This window comes from Manacus candei, unplaced genomic scaffold, assembly GCF_025592945.1.
Source record: "Manacus candei isolate 608988 ecotype Guabito, Panama unplaced genomic scaffold, ASM2559294v1 h1tg000086l, whole genome shotgun sequence".
Lineage (NCBI taxonomy): Eukaryota > Metazoa > Chordata > Aves > Passeriformes > Pipridae > Manacus > Manacus candei.
Window position 1 is genome coordinate 1,259,219 of NW_026138134.1, and position 26,984 is coordinate 1,286,202.

The following is a 26,984-nucleotide window of genomic DNA, read 5'->3' on the forward strand; positions in this document are numbered from 1 at the left end:
CCATGACTGGAGCTTTGAAAATGCAAAATGCTGAGAGACTTGCAGTGAAATGGTGAGATTGTTTTCTGATAATATGATTCAAGGTCACGGCCAGTCCCAACAACATTTGTGCAGCTCTTGTAAGTCCTGCTGGTTGTTCTGGCAATAAAAACATTTCCCCATTTCTCCTCAGGTATTTTTTCTGGGTGTGTGTGTATAAATGTGCCCAAGCTTTTTATTCTCTCTGAAAGGGATCTTAAGTTCAGCTTTCCCCAGAACTGGGGGGTTCTGTGGCAGCATCTCCTGCTCCGTGCAGGGCTGTGTAAATACACACAGATGGCTGGAAGGGAACCTCCCCTTCCCCTCTCCCTGGCCAGGGGGGAGTTTCAGGTGCTGAAGGGACACTCAGGTGATGCTCCTTGCCTTGTACATTTGTTCTCTGTCTTCTGCAGAGAAATAACAGCAACATGGATCTGTACTTGTAAATAATTGTTGTGTGTCTTGCTGGAGTGCCCTGAAATAGCACTTTGACTTCGGGGTATGTGACACATTTCATGAGCTCCAAGCTCCCCAACAGCACAAGGTGCTGCTCTGACTGATGCAGCAGACTCTGTAAATGAGATTTTGGATCTGATTACAGCTCCCAACATACTGACATCGGATCTGGCATTGGAAACAGATCCCCACTGAGCTGGGAAAACGCTGCTGGTGCCCACACAGGCTGGTTAATTAGTACCTGGCCCCTTTTTGCATCAAGATGTGCCTCTGCAGAGAGAAAAGTTTTGACAAATCCCCAGTGGCTCATGAAAGAACAGAAGGTAACTTTTTGGCCTGCTCTCTCTTGTGCATGCACAGAATTTTTTTGGTGCCTGCCAAGGACGAAGCAAAGTCTGGGTGCACAGAAATGGGAAGGCTCATAGGAAATAACCTCAAACTGCTACTTCCTGGGAAAAAAGGGTTGTGCAGTTATAGATATAATGCATGACGTGGTTTTGGATGGAGTTTTGAGGACAGTAAATCTCTGGTGATTTACCCTGGTGTTACCTGCTGGAAAAAACCACCCTGAGTGTTTGGCCTAAAGAGAAACAACCCTTTTGTGCCCAGGGCTGTGCTGTCTGTGCCTGAGCCCTGGGATCTGCATGGGGCAGGTGCCACTGCAGTTCACGGTGTTCCAGCACTCCTTTCTCTCAAAGGAAACAGAAGTCAGGGAAACAGGGAGTTCCTAAATAATCCTGAGTAATCCTGACTCAGAGCTGGGCTGGCGGCAGGGCCCAGCTTAACCCCGTGGAGCTCTGCAAGGCTGTGCTGCCTCTCGGGCTCCAGAGAGGAGAAGGACAGCTGTGGGGGAGGAAATTGGGATCCACAGGGTCACTGCAGGGACACTTCTGGGCAAGGGGGTGTGAGACTGTTCCCCATGTCCTCGTGTCACCTGCTGAGCTCTCCCATGTTCCAGCCCCTTTGCACAAGGAGCTCTGGCCACAGCCTTGACTTTCCTGGCAGTGGCTCCCAGCACTCCTTGTTTGGGGCTTGAAAGGTGTTTTGTTATCATCCATCAGGCTCTGGGAGTGCTGATCAGCAGGGAGTCAGTCAGGTGTGCAGCACAGGAGCAAACGGGAAATACTAGTTTGGGAAATGACTTTCATCCTCCTTAGGTTGTTTGGAGAGGGGGAATATGGAGACAGAAACTGCAGGCCCTCCTTGTTCCTTGTGGTGTACCCACCCTTGATAATTATCTTTGCACGTGTATTTCATAAAAAGTGTGATGTAACTATCCTTGGAGAAACCAGGAGTTCAAAGGAAGCCAACACCTGGGAGTTTGATACATATTGCATTGGAATGTGTCCACATGTGTGCTCTGACTGGGGAAATATTCTGCTTGTGCTGCTTCCAGAAACAAGGTATTCATGAGGCTACTGATGTCATGCCTTGTCTCTCCAATGTCCTTTCCCAAACCTGGCCTTTCCCCCTTTCCCAGCTGTCCCAAAGCACTCCCTAAGGCAGGAAATCAGAGAAACTGCACTCTTTGCTGTTGGACACACTTTGTGAATCGATGGACAAACAGAACAGGAAGGAAAAATGAGCACATCAGGGGATTCCTTTTGCCACTGTCATAAACCTCAGAACTTCCTGTGCAGGTACCTTGAGTGTGCTAAAGGAGCTGATCGGACCTGCTCTCTGTGCACAGAGGATGTGGCAGCTTGTCAGGGGAAAACAGGACATCAGACCCGAGCAGGGGGTTGGTTCAGTGTTTTCTGTCACCGTTCCTGGCTGTGTGGCTTGGTGTGTGAAGGGTTTCTGTAGCTGTTTGCAACAACCCAAATGTGGGAAGTGTTGACGTGGTGTGAGTGTGGCCTAGCAGGAAGCTTCACGTGCAGACACATCTTGTGTGATAGGAAATCTTCTGTTTAGCAGTGCATTAGGTCTGTTTGCACTGGGAAAATGAAATTATGTTATTTTTAGAGAACATATTTAATTACCGCTGCATTTCCAATAAAACAAGTGTGTTGAAAGCTTTAATTATATAATGGGAATACAGAAGGATATCAATCTCCAGCCAAACTCAGAAAGGTTTGTCTTTTTTCACTTACTGTGCTCCCTGCTGTGGGTTCTCCAAAACATAATGGGAGGCATCAGATGTGGGTGGTATTTCCTGATCTTTTACTACAGGAACAATAAAGCACAGCAAACTTGAAGAGGTCCCTAATATAGTTTAGAGATCACTTAGGTTTTGCTTAAAATACTTATATATTTAAATATGATGGCCTGGAGTGGCAAAACAAGGGAGCAGAGTTAGATGGGATATTGAGAAGGAATTGTTGACTGGGAGGGTGGTGAGGCCCTGGCACAGGCTGCCCAGAGAAACTGTGGCTGCCCCATCCCTGGAAGTGTCCAAGGCCAGGTTGGAGGGGCTTGGAGCAACCTGGGCTAGTGGAAGGTGTCCCTGCCCATGGCAGGGGTGGGACTGGGTGGGCTTTAGAGTCCCTTCCAGCCCAAACCGCTCTGGGATTCCACGTTTTATGAAATTCTTTTATGTTCGTGAAATGTTTCCCCAGACAAGGACTATTTAAAACCAATTTGAAAAAAGCCCCCAAATTTCTGAACCAAGTTTGCAGCAAACATTTCAGTGAGCTCATCTGTCTCTCTCTGGGAAGGAAAGCCCTTGGAGGAGGGAAGGAGCTGTGGCTGAGCTGTCACATGCAATGGTGTCTCACTCCATGAACTGCCCGGGAGCGTCAGGCCAGGGACGAGACCAGAGCTGAGAGGGAGACACAGATCACAGAGTCACATCCCTGTGGGAGCCACCAACCCCTCCTGTGAGAGAGCAGGGAGAGGAGCCTGGCACGGGAATGAACCTCCTGGTGACCCCATCCAGCTCCTGGAATAGACAGAGTTCCAGTACACAAAATGTGGCAATGGGCAATCGCAGTCCTCTGGGGAGGAGATTCAGGGATGGTTACACATTTTGGTTGCACTGGGCTTTTCCATGACCTGACCACAAGATGAAGTGTGTTTTCCAAGGATTCTGGCAGTGCAGAGGTGATGTGAGGAGTGAAGAGGTGCTGTGGGATCGAGGAGGGGACGTGAGCAGTGGGGAGGTGTTGTGGGATCGAGCAGTTGGGTGACTTGTGTTCCGGGGCAGTTTGGTGGCTCTCTAAGTCCCATCCTCACGAGGAGTCTGTGGAAGTGCTGCCTGTGAGGCTTCTCTGTTCCCTGGAAGCTGCATTACATCTTACAGTTTTATTCCTTTGTTCACTGTATTTTTACCCATTTTATTTTTTACCCATTCTCCCACAGCCCTCTCCTTTGGCTGAGTTATTCATTATGCACTAAACACTCTCTGTTGCAGGTGTCAGTTCTAAAATCATCCTGATTACTGAGAAAAAGGCTTGAAGAGTACTGTTTTCTTCTGTTTTCCTGGGCACAGAAATTAATGTGTGCTGGTTTCAACAAGATCTCATTGCTCTGGGAAGGGTAAATAGCCCAGTCACTTCATTATCCTGCTGCTCTGCACAAGTGCCGATGGAATGGAAATGCTTTCATTTTCCAGACTGCCCTTTGGGTGCTTGAGACAAATGCTTTCCAAAGCTGGGCCACGCTTGCTTTTTATTTAGTTTTTTTTCTGTCAAACTGACAAAGCTATGAATCCCTCCATCACCTGCTCCAGGTGAGCAGATCCCCTTTTAATGCCTTAAAAATACTGGGACAGCTTTCACTGGTAGGTATTTTGCCAAGTCATTGAGCTTTATTTATCTATTCATTTCTTTTCCCAAGAGGGTATTTTATTCCTGACAGCATGAGTCAGGACAATGAAAGGTTGCAGTGAAGTCTTCCAGCCTCTCGTGTGATGCAATATGGACTGGGATGAAATGTTACCTTAGTCATACTGAAAATAAACAATTAATGCTCTTCCCAGCTACTTCTTCCCCCAAAGCACATCATTTAAGGAACTCCTGGTAGGGGGAAATGTGTTTTGTGTGCAAGCAGGTTGTCAAAATGGGTTAAAAAAGTGTCCCTGGTCATATTTTATGGAGAGAAAGCTTTTATAGAGCAGAGACAGCAGCCGGCACTCTTGGGTCTTGTTCCAGCCTTCACTGACTCAGCCAATGCTGAGTCTTCTTGTGCATTATTTACACCACTTTTAAAGCAGGGCTAACAGAAATAGCTGCTTTACAGGAACATTTTGACTGAATTGTGAAGAGCTGGTGGCTCAAGTATAAAAATTACTTTGGGGCAAAATTTTATCATTTTCCTGTTGATCTTCCAACCCAGGATTGGAAGGTGGGTTTATTTGGAGCAGGATTGCCCTTGTTTATCCCTACTCCCTGAGTGCCCAAGGCTCTGGGGGGGCTGGATGTTGACACAGATGTCAGGAGGATGTTGCAGATGTTGTGATTCTCCTCACTGTGGTTTCCTGTTTTTAACTGTAACAGGGACACAACAGGGCCCACCTTGATCCCTCAGTGCCAGCCATCCAAACATGTAATTCCATGTGCCAGCAGTAAAGCCTGGCTTTCCTGGCCTTGCAGGGTTTAATTTCTCAGTGGTGGGAATGCACAGTGTGTTGTGTTGGCCATGAAAGGTGGTGTGATGGCAAAGGGAAGGGTTTAGAGCATCATTCCAAGTGCTGTTACCGGCCCTAATCAGATTTTCTGCCTTTTTCCTGACTTTCCAGTTCCCTGCTCAGCCAGCAGAGTTCCCCAGAGTTCCTGTGTGGCACAGAGGAGCTCTTGGCATCCTCTCGTCCTTTATTACCCTGCTGCAGAGGCACAGTGGGGGCAGAGGAACTGTGGCATTTACAGGGGTGGAACCAGGCCAGGAGGGATTTCAAAGGCAGAGGAGGCAGCAATAAGTGGTTTTCAAGGATTGGTTTTGCCAGTGAGGAATGATGGAAGGCAATTACAGTTACCTGATATATCTCTTTTCTCCCCCACATCTGCTTAAATGTCACTGAGCCTCACCTGGGTCAGGCCAGGCAGCTGCCTCAGTGCCCTGGGGTGCCTCTGGCTTCTAAAGGGACAGTGATGCTTCCCTGGTAATTTAGGAGGGAGGAGGATTAACTGCTCTTGAAAAGCCATTTGCATAAAGGTTTGCAAAGGAGAGAGTGATGAGAGTGTGTTCAAAGTGAGCAGTGAATCTGCACAGCTTGGCTGGCCCCATCCATCTGCTGGGACAGTTCTCTCTGTTTAACACATGGCAGTTCATTTTCCCACTCCTGGAGGAGCTGGGGAGCCTCCCCAGGCATGGCAGGGCCCTCCTGGAAAGTTCTGCAGAAGAGCTGGAGTTTCGTGCTCTGGAGAACAAGAGAGGAGGTGCAGGAATCTCCTGTCACCGTCCTGGGCCCACCATGGTCCTTGGCTGGGCAGGCCAGGGCTGACTCTTGCTTTGCCTCACTCCTGTTCCTTTTCCCTGGGTTCCCCAGGCTGACATTCCTTCTGCTGTGTGACTTCTGTCCCAGCTTTAGCTTCCTGCCTTTCTGCTCTCACAAACAGCACCATGTCATTGTCCTTGGTGGGGCAGCACGGGTCAAACCCAGCTCAGGTTAAACCCAGCTCAGGTTAAACCCAGCTCAGGTTAAACCCAGCTCAGGTTCCTGCTCCTCTGCCTGCTCAGGTGAGCTGACAGGTAACAGGAATGGCTGATCAGCAGAACTTTGTGCACGTATTTTATGGGACTGGGCAAAATTCCAGCCTGGGAACTCTTCTTGTTTCTCTTTATTTACTTTACTTGTTATTATATTGTTCCTGTCCTTTCTTATGCCAAAGACTTTCCCACCTGCTGCTTTATTTTTCCTTTCCTTTTTTTTTCCTGCTGAGTCATTGCCCAGCTCCCCAGTGATTTGTGTGCCTCCTTCCTGGAGTCCTGGCTGGGGTTGTCACGTCCCTCTGTGCTTTGCTGTCCCATGTCACTCCCCTGCCCTGATCCAGGATCCTGCAGAGCTGCTGCCATGGTGTCCCTGGGAGCAGGAGGAGTGAGCCACGTGCTGATGGCAGACCTGTCCTGTGCTCAGTGAGCTGTTGTTCCTGTGCTGTTCACATTCTGAGATTGTTCGTTTTCCTTGTGCAGAGGCAGCTGGTGAGGCAGGCACATTATCCTGGAACTGAGGGACAGGAAGCTGTGTTTGCTTTTGATTTCCCATGCCCTGCACTGCTGGCATCTGCTGAGGCACTTACACACCTTCCAGGTTTTTTACCCTCTCTCATGCATTAGAGGGGTCCTCTGTTTGTTCTTTGAGTATCTTTTCAATCTTGACTTGCCTACAAATACATAATTCACTTTTTTCCTTTCTTTGTCCCTGCTTCCTTCTGCCTTCAAAATTGATGTTTCAGGGACTTTATTTTCTCACCTGATGTAAAATTAGAAGTTTCTTAAACCCACAAAATGAAGCAATGCAATTAATACACTTCATTTTAAAAGGGTGATTTTTTTCCCCCAATTTTGAAATTACCTTGTTCTCAGTCACAGGTTGATTCTGTAATTCTTACATTTTCTTGCTCAGAGTTTGCTTTTAAAATTAAAACACAAAACCTGACCTTTTTTTTTTCTTCCAAAGTGTTTGTGTTTCAGATGCTTCCCCTCCAATTAATTAGAAATAACAACAACCACCAAAACTGTTCTTTTTTTCCTGAGCTCTGGCATTCCCAAGGGATTAGGGTGATGGTGCATGATGCAGCATTGCATCACCCTTCCATGCCCAGGCCCGCAGCTCCAGCACTGGCAAAGCAGAGATAAATGTCCACATTCTCTTCACTCGGTGTGAAGAGACACAGAGTGATGTTAGCACAGGATCTTGGTCTAGTTTAGCACCCTGGTCTTGTGAGTGGCATTGCTGCCCATGGCAGGGGTTGGAATTGGGTGGCCAACCCAAACCAGTCTGGGATTCTGGGATTCCATGACCTGCAAAAGCCCCCATGATGTTCCCAGGGCAGGAGGTGGCCAGAGTCCACAGAAGGTCTCTGAGGAGCGTGTTCAGATGCTGCCCATCCCCTCTTTGTGGAGCCACATCCCCCTGCAGTGGAACCAGAGCGATGCTGGGGCTGCTCCAGGGGTTCCCAGCCTGGCACTGGGATCAGGCCCAGGGCAGCTCCTGGGGCTCTGGCCCAGCAGGAAGCCAGTCCTTCTGCAGATGGATTTACTGCTGCTGCAGGGCAGTGTCTGGAGAGGTGGGCAAACACCTCTGCTGGCCCTCAGATGGCTGGGGAGGGGTGGGAGCTGCCCCTTTCAGGACAGCAGAGCCCTGGCAGGGTGTTCCAGGAGCCTCCTGGCTGGGCAGAGGTGCTGTCTGGAAGCTCTTTGATGACACTGCTCTCTGCAGCCTGGGATCTCTCTGTGCACTGGTCCTGCCAGTCTTTGTGTATGGACCTCATTGCTTTCTCTCCCCTTCCCTCTTTGCCAGGAGTTCAGAAGGCAGTGGGAGAGAAGGAGCTGTTGTGTAAAACCTCTGTGCTCAGAGCCACAGGCTGGGAAAGAGCAGAGATCAACACTCTTATTCTCTTACCCTCCAGGAGTGTCCCAATGACCTGTTGTAGGCTGGGCTGGGCCTTGTCTCTGATCCATCAGGCTACAACATTTTGTGGCAAGGGTTGGGGGAGAGCAGTGTGATCCTCTGCTCTGCACAGGAAGGGATTGTTCTCCCTAAGCCTTCATTTCTTTTCCTCCAGACCCTGCAAAGGTGTTTGGTTTTTCCGTGCCTTGTGTGTGGTGAGAGATTGGGAAACTGAAGTTCTTTCCTTCCTGAGGGTCAGGCCCCCTCTGAAATCCTGGACAAACTGAGCTGTCTGTTACTTTGGGGCTTGGAAAATGGATGGACATGTTCTCTTTGCTCAGCTTTTGTCTGCTTTGATGGAGACAGTCCTTGCCTTGATGCTTTATGGTCTCCTGGCCTACCCAAGCTCAACTTTCAGCATAGTTGGGGTCACTGTTTATTACCTGGAGTCCATATAATCCAGGTTAGGCCTGGCATCTCAGTGTTGTGCTGCTCTGAGCAGCCTTTAGAGTTACAGGGTTTTTTTATGATGTACCATCTCTCCATCTCTCCTCCAAAAAAGCAAAATAATCTAAATTAGACTGAAGCCTTGGCTAATTGTTCTTTCTCTATTCATCTCTGAGGCAGCAGGAAAGCAAGCAGCAGGGTTTCCATTCACAGCAGACTCTGCCAGCTCCTCTGCCTTTGTACCAAAATCCATGGGGGTGGTGAAGGTAAAAATGGGCAGCAGTGGCTGCAGCTGTACCCTTGAGAGCTCGAGGCAGGGAGAGCGAGGAGCTCTTTCCTGTATATTGGGGTTTCTTATTATTCACTGAAAAAGGTAATTAACAACTGCAAATTATTTCAGAGGCCAAAGTAAATGTAGAGGAACCTCAAGCCCCCCCTGCCCCAGCAGCCAGACTTCAACATGGGTCTGAGCTGGTCCAGGAGGCTCCTGACTGCAGAGGGCTGAATTCCTGCCAGGTCCATCCCCATGAGGACGTTGTGAGTGTTCCCCAGCCCTGCCCACCCAGGGCCGGCAGTGGGGAGGGGTTTGATCTGATCTCAAGTCCCAGCAGAGTTCAGGCTGCAAGTTAAACTGAGAGCTGTCCACCTTTGGATGATTTGGGGAAACTGCCTCAGCAAAGGGACTCACTGGAGGATTGAGGTTGTTCTATGTCAGGTTTTCTGGAAAACTCCCCAAGTGCCAAGTGCTTTTGTTTTCCTTTGGTGCCATCCCCCTGTGCTGTGAAGTGCCAGAGCTGCAGGAGTGTTTGGCCAATGCTGTGAGCACAGGGTGGGATTGTTGGGGTGTCTGGGCAGGGCCAGGAGTTGGCCTGATGATCCCTGTGGGTCCCTCCCAACACAACCCATTCTGTGATTCTGTGACATGGTTTTTGGTTGTTAAAGAGCACCAGTGCTGGGCTGTTGGTGGTGCTGTACTGAATGGAAGTGGTTCTGAGCCATGGTGAGATGTGACCCCTGTGACACTTTATCTTCAGCTCTCAGGTACCACTTCTCCTTGTCACCTCTGCATCTTCCTGCGCCCCTCCATGTCCATCTGCTCCTTCCCTCCTCAGGAATGGGAGTGCCTGGGCAGGCTTGTCCCAGTGCTGTGAGAGCCAGGACACCCCATTCGTGTGTGACACATGTCTGTGCTCTGATAATGGCAGTGTGGTTTTACACATCCCCTGCCCCTGTGTCCCCACCTGCTGAAATCCATCCCCAGGGATGAGTTACTGCAGTTGGAGCCTCCATTTAATTCCACTGAGCTGCTCAGGAGGTATCCAGTAGGAATAATAATGGTGAAATATGTAAGTGGTGATTTCTAGATGTAGAAAGGACCGAGAAACCTCCTATTTGCTTTTGACACTGAAATGGAGTGATAGTGGGAGGTAGGAGGAAGGCTGTTGTAAATGTGATGCAAGGGCCACCAGTCATTCATCACTGTTATTTAAGTCAGAGTAGCTCCAGTTATTTGTTTGCATATGCTTATCTTTTATTATTTGTTCAGCTAATCAGGTTCTGGTGTCCCAGAGTTCATTTCCATTCTTTTCCAAGAGTGAATTCACTTGCTGGTCTACTTTGGATGGGTTTTTCCCCTGGTTTCATTCACGGAGTGCCCCATGACCACATTCCCAGTGGGATGGATGGAAGGTGATGCTCTAGGTGGGTGACAGCCTCCACTGAAATGTTTTAGTTGGAGAAAGGCTTTCTCTGGCTGACTGGACAAGTTCTAAATGTTGTCTCATGTTATGAACAGTTGTCACAGCAGCATGCAAGGCTAATTGTAGCTGATTAGCTGATTGCACTTGATCATTCCATGTGCTGAAAGCATCATTTTTCCACTATGTGCTTCTGTGAGGAAAGACTGAATTTACCAGTCTTTGCATTGGCACTGAACTCCAAACAAACACGAGATCAGATGGATGTCCTTGGATCTGGGTCAGGCCATTCTTTGCCATTTTCGGGGCTCCTTTGATCTGTGCTGCCCTTGGATTAGTGGGAGCAGATGGGGTTCAGTCCTGCTTTGTGTCATGGTGATGTTTGAAAACTCCAGCAAAGATCAGAGCAGCGTTTGCTGGGCAAGGGGGAGATGTGAGGGGAAGGGCTGGGCAGAAAAAAGCTGAATTTTAACAAGGCAAACAAAAAGAGGAGATTGCAAAGGAACTGCTGGGAGCAGGTTCTGACTGGGAGCTGGTGAGATGGTCCCTGTTGGTGTCATTGGGGTGAGGGAGGGGAGTGAGGCTGAGCCCTGTTGTGGAGTGGAGATCATTCCAACCGTTCCCAGTGGGAAGGAGAGGTCCCACTGCCACTGCCCCACAAGAAGTTCCTGCTGATGAGCCCAAGTTCAGGCACCTCACCAAGGCAGGAGCAGCATCTTTTCCTTCCTCTGTTCTGTGTTGAAACCTCAGAGCTGCTTGTAGCTGTTTTTTACTGGTAAATAAGAGCTCAGTGCCCTTTTCCCTGGGGGCAGTTTTTTTAATACTTTTATATTTGTTCCTGAATCAAAACAAAAGAAATCCAAGCTAGGGCTCAGTGATTCTGATTGTGCAGTGATTTCTTAATTCTTTTTCTCATACTGGGCAAAGTGATGAGAGAAACCTATTCTAGAGGAATTGTTTTTATTGACTGACACTGTGTTCTGAAAAAAAATGCCAAGCACCTACTAAAACAATGTCTTTTATGTGTTGCCAAATAATAGAGCAGGTTTGTTCAGTAATATGCATGCAAAAGCATGAGAATTCTGTGATTATTTTTATAAAGCTTTTTAATAACTAAGAACATGTCTCAGAGCTTGTAAAAGCTGAATATTCCAAGAACTTATTCTTTTCATAAAGTACTTAAAGAAATGCCAGTTATGCAAAGCCTGAATGCAAATTCTTACAGCCCAGTTCAACAAAGCTCTTTGGTTTTCCATGTTCCAATCCCTTGCAGAGCAGGGAGTGCATTTCTCTGTACTCACTGATGGATTCAGAGCTGGATGTTGCTGAGCTGAGACATAAAACACAACCAGTGAGATGGGGGCAGTAAATGAAGCTGCCAAAACCATGGAAGAGCAGAACCAAAAGAAGGTGGGTCTGTTGACCCTCAGTTGCTCTCAGATGTGGAGAAGGTTTACCAAAGGTGTTTGGGGGTTGATCTTCCCATATACCTACAGAACCGGGTTTTGAGGAGAAGGAACGGGAAATTACTTCTAAGCAGGCAAGATAAAATCTTTTACTCAATATTAAAATAGAGATGAGCCAACTTTTCTGATTTAGGGTATAGTTCTACATTTCTGAAGGTTTAGCTCAAGACACAGGTGAAACTTCTGAGTTTTGTAACATTCTGGTTAACTTTGGTGTATTTGAATTTCCATTGGAGTGTCTGTAACTCAGTGCCTGTTTTGGCATAAGAATTTACAGAGTTAGAGGAGTTCCAGAGCATTCTGAGTTGGAAGGGACCCCAAGGGTTTGTGGTACAGACTGGGGTTCTCCTCTCCCCTCCTCCCTCCCTCCCCCTCGCTGGGTGTGAGAAGTATCTCCTCAGTGTTGGGTTATTCCATACCCTGAAGGTCCTTGGAACTGGTCAGGGGTGTCCAGGGCCTGCTGGGTGAGAACGTTTGCAGTGCCCTCCAGCCCTGGAATCACAGAATCCCAGGGTGCTATGGGTTGGATGGGACCTTCAAGGTAATCTGGTTTCATGTCCTTTCCATGGGCAGGGACACCTCCCACCAGCCCAGGGTGCTCCAAGCCCTGTCCAGCCTGGCCCTGGACACTTCCAGGGATGGGGCAGCCACAGCTTCTCTGGGCAACCTGTGCCAGGGTAAACCTCACAGGAAAGAATTCCTTCCTAATATCGAATTAAAGGATCCTTTTCAGTTTGGGTTGCTGCAGGCTGTGGGGGCTCTGGTGCAGCTGAGGGTTTGAGGGGCTGTGTGCTGGGTCTGGGACCCTGGGAACACAACTAGGGACTGAAAAGACAGTGACCAAGGAGAGAAGGGGCCTGTGGGACCTGAAAACACCTCCTTGCTAGAAATGGGAACTGTCCTGCCCAGACTTGCCCATTTGCCCACAGGTTTTAAATTCCAGGTAATCTGATTTTGTTGGTGCAACTTTTCTTTGACAACTCAGAAAATGTGGTTTAAATATTGTTGCAAATTAGTAAACAAGGTATATATTTGGAAGTCTGAAAACTCAGTAAAACCCTCAGGCAAAATAATTGTCTGACTGTATTGGAGCTTGTATTAAAGCATGTCCTGAGAGCTGGACCAGGGCAGGGAACCAAGATGTTAATTAATCAATCTCTGCAGTGCTGTTGGCCTTCTCTGCCTCCCTCTGCACAGGAACATTCACAGTGGAAGGGTTGCCATGTCCACTCTGGCATTTAAAAAATTAGTCAAGTGATGGTGCTGATTGCAAAAAGATCTTTCTTTAAAATTTCCTATATTTCATTTTTTTTAAAGTTTTTTAAATGTCGTATGTTCTTCATTTAAGAAGAAAGGTTAATGCAAAACAAAAAAGAGGTTTTTTTCTTCCTCAGAGAAAGAGATTTCAGCCAGCTCAGAGTCTCACTGAGCAGGTGGTGATACAAATCAAGAGGGAAGGCATTTGTTTTGTTCTTTAAGAAAATATTTTGTAGGAATAGAAACCCCAGAACTAAAAATATGTGTGAAGTGGGTTTGGTGACCATGTGAATTGGCTTCTACAGCAGAATGGCAGTAACTGGATTTGGGGATCCCACATTCCCTTTGACTCCAGTGCACTGATCACATCCAGCTCAGCACTCCTGGGGGCAGGTGAGCACCAGGCTGAATTTGGAATTTGAAAATTGGAAAAACCAGAACTTTTGACACTCTGAGGTATTTTAGAACTGTCTTTGTAGCTGTAACTTACATGGTTCATTTTTGAAAGCAGTCACAACCAGTAAAATGGAATTAATCTGTCTTTGTAGCAGTGCTGATCCTGTTCAGGTCTCTGTTCCCATGGCTGGGAGATTTCAAACCCAAAGATTTCCTGCTGTATCTGGGCACATGGATAAATGTGCCTGTGATTCCTGACGTTCCCGGAGAGGTGAATATGGACCAGGGAGCTGCACAGCACGGGAAACTTGGGTTTATTTTTCAACCTCTGCTCCCCCAGCCCAGCAGCTCTCAGCCCTCAGGGACCCACAGCCCCCAGGCTGGTGTGAACTCCCAGAACCGGGGGATCAACACGAGTTCAGTGGCCCCGGGACACCCAGAGCAGGGCTGAGAAATGCAGGGACACCCAGAGCAGGGCTGAGAAATGCAGGGACACCCAGAGCAGGGCCAGAAATGCAGGGACACCCAGAGCAGGGCTGAGAAATGTAGCTGGGCTGTGCTTGCCGCTGTTGGAATGACATTTCAGTCCAGGGCTTTTTAAATATTCTCTTATTGTAATATACTGTCACTGCCTTTGTTTTCCTTGTGCAGTGCCTTCCCAAACAATTGAATTTTGGCTCCCTGAGGACAAACTTCCATCAAAAGCAGCAATTACAGCTTTTAACTTGGTTCAGTCAGTGGCAGCAAAGCCTTTGGTTGTGCCAGGCTCTCACTCTGTGGTCAAGGATTAAACACAATCCATTTAGCATTTGTTTATTTACGAGGTGGGCTCAGAACTGACCTTTTACAGCTTCAGACTGACTGCAGAAATCTTGTTTTATATAATGCACGTGGCCATAATGTAATCACGAAGGTGTTGACAAAGCTGATTGGAAACATGGGAAATGAAATCCTCTCCCGGGTCAGCACTGCCAGCCTGCACTTCCCGACTCCTGTTCCATTTTTCCAAGGGCTCTCGGGCTTTCTCAGCTTTCCACACTGTGTGATTATTTCCCCCCTTTCCAATGTGTTAGTTTGAATTTCATGGACACAGAGTTTACTTGGAAAATTGGGTTGGGGGGTAGGGGGCATGTGCATTGTAGTTTTTTCCCATCTCCCTCCTGGCATTCCCTGGTTGTGTGTGTGTGTCTGTGGTGTGAGTTTGAGGTCAGAAATGAAGATGTATCAGTGATTCTCGTGTGATTCCAACTTCTTGCCTGAGCTTTGGGTCAAATCTCAGTTCTTATTTCCTTGGGATGAAAAGGGGCAGCTCGTGACACATGAAGAGTTATCTTAATTCTGTTGTCATACGTTGTATGATGCTTTACAGCTGGATCAGTACATTTTCAACCCTCTAAACCAGATTTTTCAGGTATTTTTCTGTTATTTCACTGTTGGATTGCAATTCTGAGCTGTGATTGATAGGGGTTGAATATTTATTACATTGGGAAGGATGGGATTCTCCAGTCAGGCTGGGCTGGGTTGTTTTGGCCTTTTGTGCAAATTATTTGAGCAACATAAACACTGGTTTTTATCAGATAGTGTTTGGTTTTCAGTCTAGAGTGGTATCAGCACAGGCCTTAATTAAATCGTGGCTTTTTGGGTAAAATTTATATATCTGGGAACACATCACTTTCTGTGGGGCTCTAAATCCTCCTGAGTTGTTGGTTCTGTGGGGCAGAGCTGTGCTTTCACATCGCCAGAGCAATCTCCAGGCACAACAAGAGTGTGATAGAAATAATAAATAAACTAATAAATCAGTTTTCCTCAGCTCTCACCCCTTAAATTGGGGCCAGAAAGAAACACCATTGGTGGCAGAAGCAGTGAGGAAACTGCAATCCCTGATGTCCCACGAGGAGCATGACTTAAAATCACATTTGGCATTTAATTTAGGGAGTACAGAGCCAGTGCAGAAGGGAGATGTGTCAGGTACACAATTAACTGTGATAGGAGGCTCTCAAACCATGGGGCACCTCAGGGAGTGATTTGTCACCACCCTCCCAGAGGGGATCTTTAATTGGTGTGTCATGACACCAAATCCATGACAATTGTGTTATTCCTGCTGCTGTGGGCCAGGGAACCCAACTAAGGGGAACAAAAGCTCCTGGAGGAATCCCACAATGTTTTAAAAAGTTCCATCTTTCCTCCTCCCTGTTAAAATTGAGGAGCTCTTTCCACAAACCCACTTTTTGTGATTCTTTCTCTCTTGTTCAGACAGAAGTGTGGAAATACATCAGATTGTGGATGTGGGACTCCTTCAAAACCACAGGGAAAGTCCTTGTCTACTGGAAGTAGTATTTAATGTTTACAGTATTATAAACAAGCGGTAATTGTAGTGTCTGTGAACATCTGTACAACAGTTATGGACAACTGTGGAGCTTATGGACATCTAGGTGAATATTCATTTACGTGATATAAAGTTTTCATTTATTTAAGATAAAGTTTGTTTAATCTAAAGCTCCTGTGCTGATCACTGGTAGGCGTTTCCTGCCTTGTGATACACACTCAGGGTGTGCAGGCAGGGCTCCATAAGGCGCCCAAGGGTTTCAATTCCTCATAAATAAACATGGAAATAAATGATGGGACCAGCAAATTGGATTTGAGATGGTGGAAAGGGACATCAGATGTTTGCTTGATACAGTTGTGTCACGTACAAATGTGGGAGTTCTGACTAAATTAATCAACTTGACCTCCCAGAGAACTTCAAAGGGGAGTGTGAGAGGGGCTGGGCCTGGTGTGAAATGTGCTGCAAACATTTGTTCTGGTACATTTGGTTCTCAATTTACAATGAGGAAGGTTCATTCATCTGCAGAGACATTGCTTAATGGCCTCCAAGCAGCCAGAACCTTTATTAATCTCACATTTCATGGGAAGGGCAGAGCTGCTGAGTGCTGAAAGAAGTGGCATTTTAACTGAACTGGTGTTTGTGTTCTGATGGCCAGGGTTACATTTCATCCTGACTTCTCACTCATCTCCAACTTCCCTGGAATACCCAGAGGTGGCTGTTACAGAGCAGCTTCTTCAGCCTGGTTGGCCTTTAGTGCTGACAAGGTCCTTGTGTCAGTGTTTTGTGGAAGTGCTCCTTCATGTTTTCCCCTTCCATGGAAGAGAATCCATGGCAGAAACAAGAGAATTAGTCTTGTTACACTTGACATGTGTGGTGAATCAGACACGTGGATGTTGTTCTGTTTATTTGCTTTGAAAATTAAAATAATGCCAAACATATGTAATGCATAAAGATGTGTGAATATGGTTATGCCTCTGTACAATATTCCAAGCTTGGCCTGGGATGAGGGCAAGATTTTCCCAGTGGTAGGAAAACTTCCCCAGCTCTTGTTCTGAGCTTTACATGCCCAGGGGAAACAGTGTGAAAAGCAGAGTGTGTTGAGAAGCTGCTTTTTCTCCTCCTCTTCTCCCTTTCTGGCCCTTTTCCTGCCCCTGTTTCATTGCTGCAAGTGCACACAGGTTATTTTCCTTCCTTCAGGTCACTGCTGGGGAGGGAAAAGCCACCAGACTTAATCCATAAAGGACTGATATTACCTGCAGCATCTGCAGCCGTGCTTGGGCTCTGTCTCAGATGGCCTGGCATGAAATAGTTACCATTAAACATTAATCAGGGGGCACAGATGGGTGTCAAGTGCTTAGAACTGCAGCAGGGAGAGAATCTGCAGGATCATTTCCAATATTTCTGTGATGTGATGAAGTATTGAATGTCCAGCAGTAGTTGAATATTTTGGCAAATGCTCAAAGAATTGACTGTTTTAAAGGTGCAGTTTGTTTCCAGTAAAAGTCCAGAACACCTTCCATAGGAAGAATAATGGGACTATTCCAGGATCTCAGTGGGAAGGGTTTGGGAAGAGTTTATCATGGAGTTTTAAAGACATAAACAGGTTAAAGAAATAATGTGAGTAAACTGATTGTAATTGGTAAAAAGGACTGGGTGCTGTGACATCCATGTTCTGCAGGATGAGGGGACAGCCGGGAATGAGGGCCTGATTCCCAAGATTATTGGAAAATAGGACATATTATCCTCTGCACTCACCAGCACAGCCAACAGCACATTCCTGAGGAGAAATCCAGGGGGAATTGCCAGAAGCCTGAGAGACTGTGGAGTGAATCCATTTGTATTCTAGAAAGTGCTGATAAAGATGTAAATGCAATCTCATTATTTGCCAGTCTTTAAACTGAGACAGCATCTGATAAGCTGATTGTTTGAACTGTGCTGTGGAAGGGGGGCCCTGATCACATCACCCTCCCTTACCTTCCATCCCAGTGGAATTGCTGTGGGATAACTTGTTTAGAATCTTTAATACAGCTGCAATATGGCCAAATCCAAACATCTGGAAATCCTCAGGGAAGCCTTACTGAGCCTTTTCAAAATCATGAGGTTAATTTAAAAAAATAAGGATTTTTAAAATAAAATTTAAAATTATTATAAATTAATGTTGTTTGTTTGTTTGTTTATCTCTTGTTTTGGAGTGGCACAACCTGGTTTTCTCTGCAACCAGCAGGTTTCACCTTCTACTTTGAGTTAAAATAAGTGGTAAACTACTGAGGGCGTAAGAACCAGGCCAGATCTCCTCCTTGATACACAAAGAAGGAGAAATGGAGGGGCCACCACTCTGAGCAACAAATGTTCAGGTTTTCAACCCCCAGATTATTTGAAGGCACGTTGCAAAGGTGCAGATCTCCAGTCTGAGCTGTCACTGCACCCCTGTGTTCCAGATCATGGTGTTTCTATGCAGATTTTGTTCAGCTCTGCCCTGCTCTCACCATGGGGGAGTTTTTTGTGCCTCTGGAGGGGCAGGGGATGGTTGTGGTGGGGAGGCCACACAAACCCCGGGAGCAGCATCACCCTCAGGGCTGTGAGTTTGGGCTTGGAGGCCCATCTTCCCTGGGCTGTTTTTTATTGGAGCAGGAATGTGATCACAAAGCTGTAAAATTCAGTGGGATATAATTCTGTAACCCAGCCCTGCCGTTACTGGGAGTGTTAATTACTCCATCCTTAACCCTCCTGTAGAGCACAAAGGAGAGTTAACTGCTTTGGCCCGGTGTCAAGCTGCACGTTGGGGTTTCAGAACTTCAAGTCTTGGATCTGAAGCAAAGGAGTTTTATGAACTGGCTTTCAGCAGTCAAGTACTCTGTAAATCAGCAGTTAGAACCCAGCCCTGCTCTTCTGCCCATGGGTTTGCACAGCTGGTTATCAGCATGGTTATATCCGAAGTAAATAAGTGGGGATCTATTAATGCAATAAAAGTCTGCCTGAATATCAGGTTTAATGAAACCAGGATGGGCAACACCAGGCTTTGAGCAGGGCTTTGGTGCCTCAGGTCTGAGCCATAATCTCTGCAAAGGCACATTTTTATAAGCAGAAAGTGCAATATCTGTATATAGGGAGAGAGAGGCAGGCAAAGAGACAGTGTGTGTGCTGTCATGTAGAGGGGCTGAGGAGCTTTCATGAATTCTTTCTCAATTTTGATTTTTGAGCCTCTGATCTCTGAGCAGGCTTGAAATATCCTTCACGGGGTATTTGAAAATTGGCCCCTTACCTGAAGAAGTTTCCCGTGCTCACATGAGGCTGATGGGAGGTGCTCACCCTTCAGATAGATGGGGAAGGACTGTGAGGGGTTATGGCTCAGGCCATGGGGTGTGAATTTAGGTTAAGATTTGGAAGCTGCTGCCCCATTTCAGGCAGAGCCTTCAGTGACAAGGAGGGAATCAGATGTGTGTATTTGTTCTTCCAAGGCTCCTGGTGTTTGCTGGGCAATAGGAGCCATTTCCCCGAGTTGGACTGAAAATCCTCTGCATTTTCTGTGTTGTGAGACTTGCAAATTGTGCAGTGATTAAACAAAATTATCCATTGATTGGCTGGGAAGTGCAGATTTCTCTCCACCAGATTTACACTCTTGTCCTGCTTGTGTGATGAGGAAGTCAGAGGATCTCAGAAGACACTGAGATTTCTGGGTGTACAAAAGCATTTTATATTGTCATGTAACTGAGCAGCTCAACAGGCTGGATGTGAGATTCCTGAGGAATTGCCACTGAGTGTCCAACCTTCTGTCCTCCTTTGCAGAATGATGAAGTCCTCTGTCCATCCAGAAGAAGATGACTTTGTGCCAGAGCTGCAGAGGAGCATCCACCCCCGGGAGAGGCCGGACTGGGAAGAGACGCTCAGCGCGATGGTAAAACACCTGGGCTGTGCTTTATACTCATTATTGCCACTTCTGAGCACTCTACTCTTCTATCCCACTTACCCATTTACATTCCCCGAGTTTCAGCCTTTTAAATGGATTGCACAGTACTTTGAACAAGCCCCAAATGCTTCCCTTCCTCTGGCAGTGTGTCAGGGAGAGGGAAGCAGCACACTCAGCTCCTCTGCCCTGTTAATACGAGACCCAGAGCAGGGCTGGGAGCCAATTAAAAGGTCCAAAATGTCACAACGATTTTCAGTCTGCATTAACCTCTTTTTCAGCAAGACTTCTGAGCATGAAGGCAGTTTCTTGTAAAAACATGCTCTTTGAAGCATGCAGCATTGTGAGAGAATATGATTTTAGCAGAATGCTGGCTCAGTCCACGGGAATAAAAGCTCAGCCTGAGAGCAAACCTGCCATCAGAGGGAGCAGAGCTGCAGCAGAGCAGACACAAAGGTGCTGTTCTGCTTACAGGCACTGGGCCCAGACAGCTGGATTACCTTAATATATATGTTTTCTTCTTAAATGAGTGAGTAAAGCAGCTGCAGTTCCACCTCCCCAACTCCCTCCAGCATTCACTGAGTTGGGAAGGTTGGCAGCCAAACTTCACTGGCAGCCAAACAGGGCAATCAGATCAGGTGTTTTGGGAGGTTCTTTCACCTCACAGAAGCTTGACCTGCCTTCTGTCAGCACAGGAGTGTCTGGAAGTTGTGTCTTGCTTGTTATTTTCAGAATTTCCAAATTGCCTCATTGGCAAACTAAGCTGGAGAGGGAATTGGCATCTGGGACAGACCTTGTATGGGGGAAGGTGTGACTATTCCAGGACAGCAGTGGTGCCTCTCAGGGTCAGTCTTGGCTAAGATCACTTACTGGGAAGAGCCCCCAGTGACAATTTTCCCCTGTGTTAGATCCTGGCTTCAGCCTAGAAAAGCCATCTGCTCCCTGCTCCTGGAATCCAACAGCAGGAGAGAGGGGCTGGATGTGTCTGTGCTGCAGGACAGTCAGATCCACCTGATGTCTGGGGTTCATCCCAGTGGGTTATTAGGAGTTTAAAGCACTGACAATACCTGGCTGGGTTGTGTGGAGTGGGTTTTGGATGAGCTGTTCTTTGTGCAACATTCAGAAAAGGGAGGGATAATGAACTCCCCGAGAACCAGGGATTCTTTGAACAGGGGCACAAAGATAAGTCCTGTGGTTTACTCTTTTAAAAACGTCATCAAACCATATATAATACAATGGTAATATTTTGCTCCAAAATTTATTTTCAAGCCATAAAGAGCAACCCAAAGCATAGACTTCACCAGTGGTTTTGTCTCTGGTGTCTCTGTGCTTGTGGCTCTGCTTGACTCCTTGGTTATCCACTGTTAATGTTCATTGAATTCCAGACTGGTTTCTATTGAGAGGGACCTTGAAGATCATCTCATTCCACCCCCTGCCAAGGGCAGGGACACCTTCCACTAGCCCAGGTGGCTCCAGCCTGGCCTTGGACACTTCCAGGGATGGGGCAGCCACAGCTTCTGTGGGCAACCTGTGCCAGGGCCTCACCACCCTCCCAAGCCAGGAATTCCTTCCCAATATCCCATCTCTCCCTGCCCTCTGGCAGTGGGAAGCCATTACCCCTTGTCCTGTCCCTCCATCCCTTGTCCCAAGTCCCTCTCCAGCTCTCCTGGAGCCCCTTTAGGCCCTGGCAGGAGCTCTCAGGTCTCCCTGGATCCTTCTCTCCTCCAGGTGAACCCCCCCAGCTCTCCCAACCTGTCAGTTTTGAATTTCTGCAGTTTTCACTTCCTATTTTGTTCCCCTCCTGTGTGGATGTGTTTCCTTCCCCCACCTTGGCCAGCAGTGCTCTGTGCCTGCAGTGTGGGAGCCCTGTCTGTGCTGATCAGTGCAGCTCAGGCAGCAGCTGCTCCGACCCCCCAGCGCCAGGAGTGTGCTGGGAGTCACCCTGTGCCATCTCTGTGCTGTCTGCAACCCCCAGGGTGTCTCAGAGCCGACAGGCTGTAATTCAGTGTCCCCACCTGTGACACAAGTTACCTGGCACATCTCATCTGCTGTTGTTTTGTGTCTCATTGTTGATTTACAGTGAAGGGAACCTTCCCCCGTTGGAGGTTGTTGTGCTCATGGACACTGTTCAGTGTTGGTTTTACACGTCACCCTGCACAGTGTTCCTCCCACACTTCATTCACTATTCACTAATAGTCCTAATTCACCAATTGTCCTATTAATTCACAATTTAGAACATATTCTCTCACACAGCTCAGTGACAGTAATAGTAAAACTGAACAGTCCACTATGGAAAAGAGATTTCGAGGGTGATAAACAGGAAAACTCCCCTCTTGCAGCACAGTGGTTTGGTGTGATGAAAGACAATGTGAAGCTACTGAACCTGTATTTATAATGCCTTGGATTTGTGCTCACAGGGTTGTTTTGACCTCAGGGTCCTGTGAATGCAGTGTAGATATGGAGAAAATCCTCACTTGCTCATGTTTACTGTGCTGAGTGAATCACATTTGCACTTTCAACCTCTGCCCTGTGTCCAGCCAGAGGTAATATTTAGCTGTAAATATTTGCAGGACCTTATTCAACACTGCCACTGTTCTCTGTTTAACCAGCACATCTTCAATATTCTGCCTCTTTCCTGATCATTTTAAGCCTGAGATTTTCCCCCTCCCTCCATTCCTTCACTTCGTATTTTTAGCAGCTTCTAGTTTAGCCTTGTCCCAGAGGATGCTCCTTCCATGGGTTGTGACCATCTTACAGTACCACAATACGTGGAATTCTTGGTTAGTGGTTGTTGAAGTTGCAGATTTCAGGTTTTGGTGGTGCCTGAAGTTCCAGCCCCTGGGGAATGGAGGGTTGGAGAAGTTGTTTTCTCCCCTCCATTGCTTCCCCTGGCAGAGCTGGAGCCCTGGTGGGCTTTGGCACCTCACATGAATGTCACCTCTGCTAGGTGAGCAAGCACTGGGACAAGTGACACTGGGAGAGCTTGGCAGGTCCTGGCACAGGTGATTCTTCTTCCCCTGTCTCCTGACCTTTGCCTTTGTACCTGCTTTTGTACTTTGGGAAAAGGCCATTTTTTACTCACAGTTACATGAACATACCCAAGTCATCCCTACTCTTCCTTCCCCTCTTATCCACAATATTTTTCAAAGTGCTTATTATTAATTGATGTGAGTGCTTTGTTTTGAGAGCTTTTTCTTAACAAGAAATAAATTGAAGGTCTTTCTAAATGCATGGAGGTTGAATGACCCCTGTACTGTAAATAAAAGTGACAGAAACTATTTTTATTATTTCTGTCATTGCCAGTTCATTCTGGGCACCTGAGCTTTGGTCCTTTGTTGGATGCTACTTTTATCATGTTCTTTATGCTCATTATTTGTATTTTCACCCGCTTCTTAAACTGCTTGTTTGGTGTTTGTGGTTTAGCAGGAAGACAAGGGATTTTGTGTTGGAGAGCTGGTTTATTTAGGGAGAATCACTGAATCCCAAAATGGTTTGGGTCAGAAGGGACCTTAAAGCCCATCCGGTGCCACCCCTGCCATGGGCAGGGACACCTTCCACTGTCCCAGGTTGCTCCAAGCCCCGTCCAACCTGGCCTTGGACACTTCCAGGGATGGGACATCCCTTCTTTGGTATTTCTGGTGGTTCTTAACTCCCTAGAGTGGTGGATCCAGCGCTGTAGGAGTTGAGGTCCAGGCTGGAGGAGCAGCAGCTCTGGCTGGACAGAGCTCCCAGGACTGGGGGATGAGGCGGCTGCTCCTCAGGGACTGCTGTGGTTTGTATTCCCCCTCAACGCATGGCTGTATTTTTAGAGTTTAGACACATATTAGACACGTTTTTTGTGGCTGTCTCAGCCCCCAATTCCCTGTGTGCTGCCGTGTCCTGCTGGGTGACCTTCCCACAGCCCAGGTTTTCCTGCTCTGCTCCACTTCAGAACGTGCAGTTGGTGATAGGGACTTTCTCTGTAGAACACTTGTGGGTTCTGGGGCTTAAAAACCATGTGTGAGCCGAGTCAAACTGCAGGATATGGATTTTCTAACATTTCTCTGAGACAGTAATGTTATTTTAAAGGAAAGGGATCTCTTTTCCTTGTCAGGCCCTGCCGAGAGCTCTGTTTCCACCTTACAAGAAATGAGGTGGTGAAAGTGCCTTTCTGTGATATTTCTCTCAGGAGCCTACAAACAGCTGTCCTCAGCCTGCATTAATTAGCAGCAATTGGTATTTGTACTCAGTATTCCCTTTAGCATGTGACCTCCTGAGTTACTCCCATCACCTCTTCATGAGGTCAGTAAGTTGGGGTGTTCAAAAGCAGTGAGCCAACAGCGCTGCCCCAGCAGCTGCTGTGCTCGGGGACACACCTCTGTCCCCACTGCCTTTGTCTTCCACTTGTCTACATTTTATGGGGAAGTGGATTGAAACAGTGAGACAAGTACAAAAATCTTGATTTATGCCCCCCATTGAAATTGTGCTGTCACAGAAAGGTGCCCCTGCAGCTGGGTTAACCTGGCACTGCAGATGAGGAGAAAATACTCACTCCAAGACAGAAATAGAGGTTTTTTCCTGTATATATCTATATCTATATATATATGTGTATCTGCTCTTCTGAGGCCCCACCTGCAGTGGTCTGTCCAGCTCGGGGGTCCCAGCATAAGAAGGACCTGGAGCTGCTGGAGTGAGTCTGGAGGAGGCCCCGGAGATGCTCCCAGGGCTGGAGCCCCTCTGCTCTGGAGCCAGGCTGGGAGAGCTGGGGGAGTTCACCTGGAGAAGAGAAGGCTCCAGGGAGACCTGAGAGCCCCTTGCAGGGCCTAAAGGGGCTCCAGGAGAGCTGGAGAGGGACTTGGGACAAGGGATGGAGGGACAGGACACAGGGAATGGCTTCCCACTGCCAGAGGGCAGGGATAGATGGGATATTGGGAAGGAATTGTTCCCTATGAGGGTGGGCAGGCCCTGGCCCAGGTTGCCCAGAGAAGCTGTGGCTGCCCCTGGATCCCTGGGAGTGTCCAAGGCCAGGTTGGACGGGGCTTGGAGCAACCTGGGCTAGTGGGAGGTGTCCCTGCCCATGGCAGGGGGTGGAACTGAGTGGGCTTTAAGGTCCTTTCAACCCAAACCACTCTGGGATTCAGTGATTCTCTGTGTGCTTCTGAAAAAGTCCCTTTTCCTGAAGTGTCTGTCACTTCTTTCAGCTTTGGAAACTTTCAAAATCTGAGTCCCTGAAACCACGGCAGGGTTATTTCCCACCCTGGTGCCCCCCTGGATGGTATTTTATGGGGTCTGGAAGTTCCATTGTCCATAACAGGGTTATCAGATGAAGGCTGTAGTATCCTCAGGTGTTACCAGTTTATAACCAGGTTGCCTAGGAAAGGTGAACCTCCAAATTACAGACGGAAAATCCTCCTGAATCCTTGAATTTGACAAATGCCTAAGCGTTCAAGGAGGCAGTTTGTACACAACATCCTTTGGGGCTTATGCTGGTGGAATTTTCATAGGAAAAATAGAAGCCTGTAAATATTTTAGGCAGGCAGAAGGGTTAAAGCCTGTCCTCTGAAGTCCCTGGAATAATCTGAGTTCTTATATCAGGTCAGGGGGGTTCTGAGCTCTGCAGTATTTTCAGCATTTGGTAGGGTAAGGTACCACATCTGGTGGAGGTAATAAAGGCTTTTAATGAGACCTCAATAAATCACTCTGTTAAATCTGGGACGTGAGTGAGAAGAAAACTATTTTTAAATGCAATTTATGAAAGTGTGCAGAGATTAGTGCCTTGTAAGAGTTTAAAGGAAGATTTTGTGTCCCTAGTGCAGGGCTTGTTTCTCATTCTTTGTGCAGCACTCAGCCAATGCTGCCCCAGGTCCTGATGCAAAAAGTAGAGTATGTGGGGTTTATGTTATAATTACTGTTGGTTGATTGGTTGGGTTTTAGTTCACAGAACAACAGGCATGTTTCTGATGCAGACTGATATGAATGCTTCCAGGAGCTGTGGCGGAATCTGAACAAAAAGGGAGCGTGGTGAACCCACTTGCTTGGCCCTGTCAGCTGTAGTGGTTTAATGAAATGATCTAATTTCTGATTTCAGCAGGTGAGAGATGTAGTTCTAATACCCTTAAATATGTTAAAATTGATATTTTGATTTTTTTATTCCCATGGCTTTACAACTCTTCGTGCTTTGTACATGTAGGAACCACAGCTGGAATTTTACAGCTGCCTTTGTGCTTGGGAGCTCTTAAGCCACTGTGATAGTTTTGTCAGACTGATCCTAAATTTGGGTGGGTTCTACACCCCAGACTCCTTTGGGAAAAAGATGCTTTTGAGCTCTGAATGCCCACCTGGCAAGTTCTTTTTAAGAGTCCCAAGTTTTAAGCTCTCAAGTACGAGGGAAAGTTTTAGGAGATAGAAAGCTGGAATTCTGGTTTTTGAAGGACTTGGACAATTCAGTAGGAATGGACTTCAGAATCGTGGAATATCCTGAGTTAGAAGAGACCCACAGAGATCATCAAAGTCCAACTCCTGACCCTGCCCAGACACCCCAGCAATGCCACCCTGCCCTGGAGAGCGTTGTCCAAACGCTCCTGGAGCTCTGTCAGGGTTGGATACTGCCTTTAGATATTCCCCTTAAATACTCCAGCATTTGGCCTCTGGCTCTGAGTGCTGGGGGTCACTGCCTTTGTTAAATGCTGTGGAAAATGTTCCCTGGCAGTTTGGAGGTGGGTTTTGTGCTGATGAAGGTTCTCAGGGTTTTCACTTGCCTGGATTGGTGGGTCAGGGTTGTGTTAATGTTGCAGAACCTGCAGTGTGTTTTCTCTGACCAGCACTTGGCAGCATTTTAATGTGGGTTTTTTTCAGCTTTGGCTGCGTGGCAGGAAGGCACCAGAGATAAGGATGGAACAGAAATGGGATTGCAGGTGGTGTGTTGAAGTGACACAAACGTTATGGGACAGTGCAGGGCACCAGGCATGGGGCTGCAATAATATTTTGGTCAGAGCAGTTGTGTCTGGCACTGCACCAGTAACCTATATTTCCTTTGCAAGCCACAGAACTTGTTTTCCTTGCTCTTGCTGCATGAGTCCAGTATTTTTTCCCCTTGTTAAGCTTTTGGCAAAGGTTTGTGTTGCTGTGTGTGGCTCTGTCTCTCCCTCTTGGTTAGAGAGCCCTTTTTATTCCCCAGCCTCGCTCCCAGCACAGAGCTTGTCCCCGAGAATCTTTGGAAACTGGGACAATCACTTAATTGGCACGTTGGCTTCCATTTGGGTCTGCCAATTAAATAAGTTCAATTAAAGCAGAATGGATACCGTATTTTTGGCAGGAAGTGTTAATTCATAGCAATCATTTCATTTCCATAGGCAGGGCTATGGCAGCAGTAGTTTCTGGGTACATTTACTGGCCTCGAAGTGGGTGAACTCTTGCAGTGTTGAGACAGGAGGCAAACATTATATTTGCTAAATATTTGTTTGAAAATCTGTTTACATGCAACATTTAGGAAAGAGGGGATGATTTAGAATTTGCTAAGGCTGGAGCAGTAAGGTTTGTTCCTCCCCAT

The 26,984-nt window shown here is 47.2% G+C and overlaps 1 protein-coding gene across 4 annotated transcripts in view; it reads left to right on the plus strand.

Annotated features, from left to right (window-relative positions):
• The window catches only part of ARHGAP32 (Rho GTPase activating protein 32), a 187,528-nt gene that overhangs the window by 10,553 nt on the left and 149,991 nt on the right, over window positions 1-26,984 (plus strand). For all 4 annotated transcript variants that reach the window (XR_007908469.1, XR_007908470.1, XM_051812391.1 and 1 more), the window contains one exon: window positions 19,339-19,447. Coding sequence is in view for 2 of the 4 variants with exons in the window: in XM_051812391.1 (XP_051668351.1) it covers window positions 19,339-19,447 (109 nt within the window). In the remaining 2 variants the exon portion in view is untranslated. The remainder of the gene's footprint in view (window positions 1-19,338; window positions 19,448-26,984) is intronic.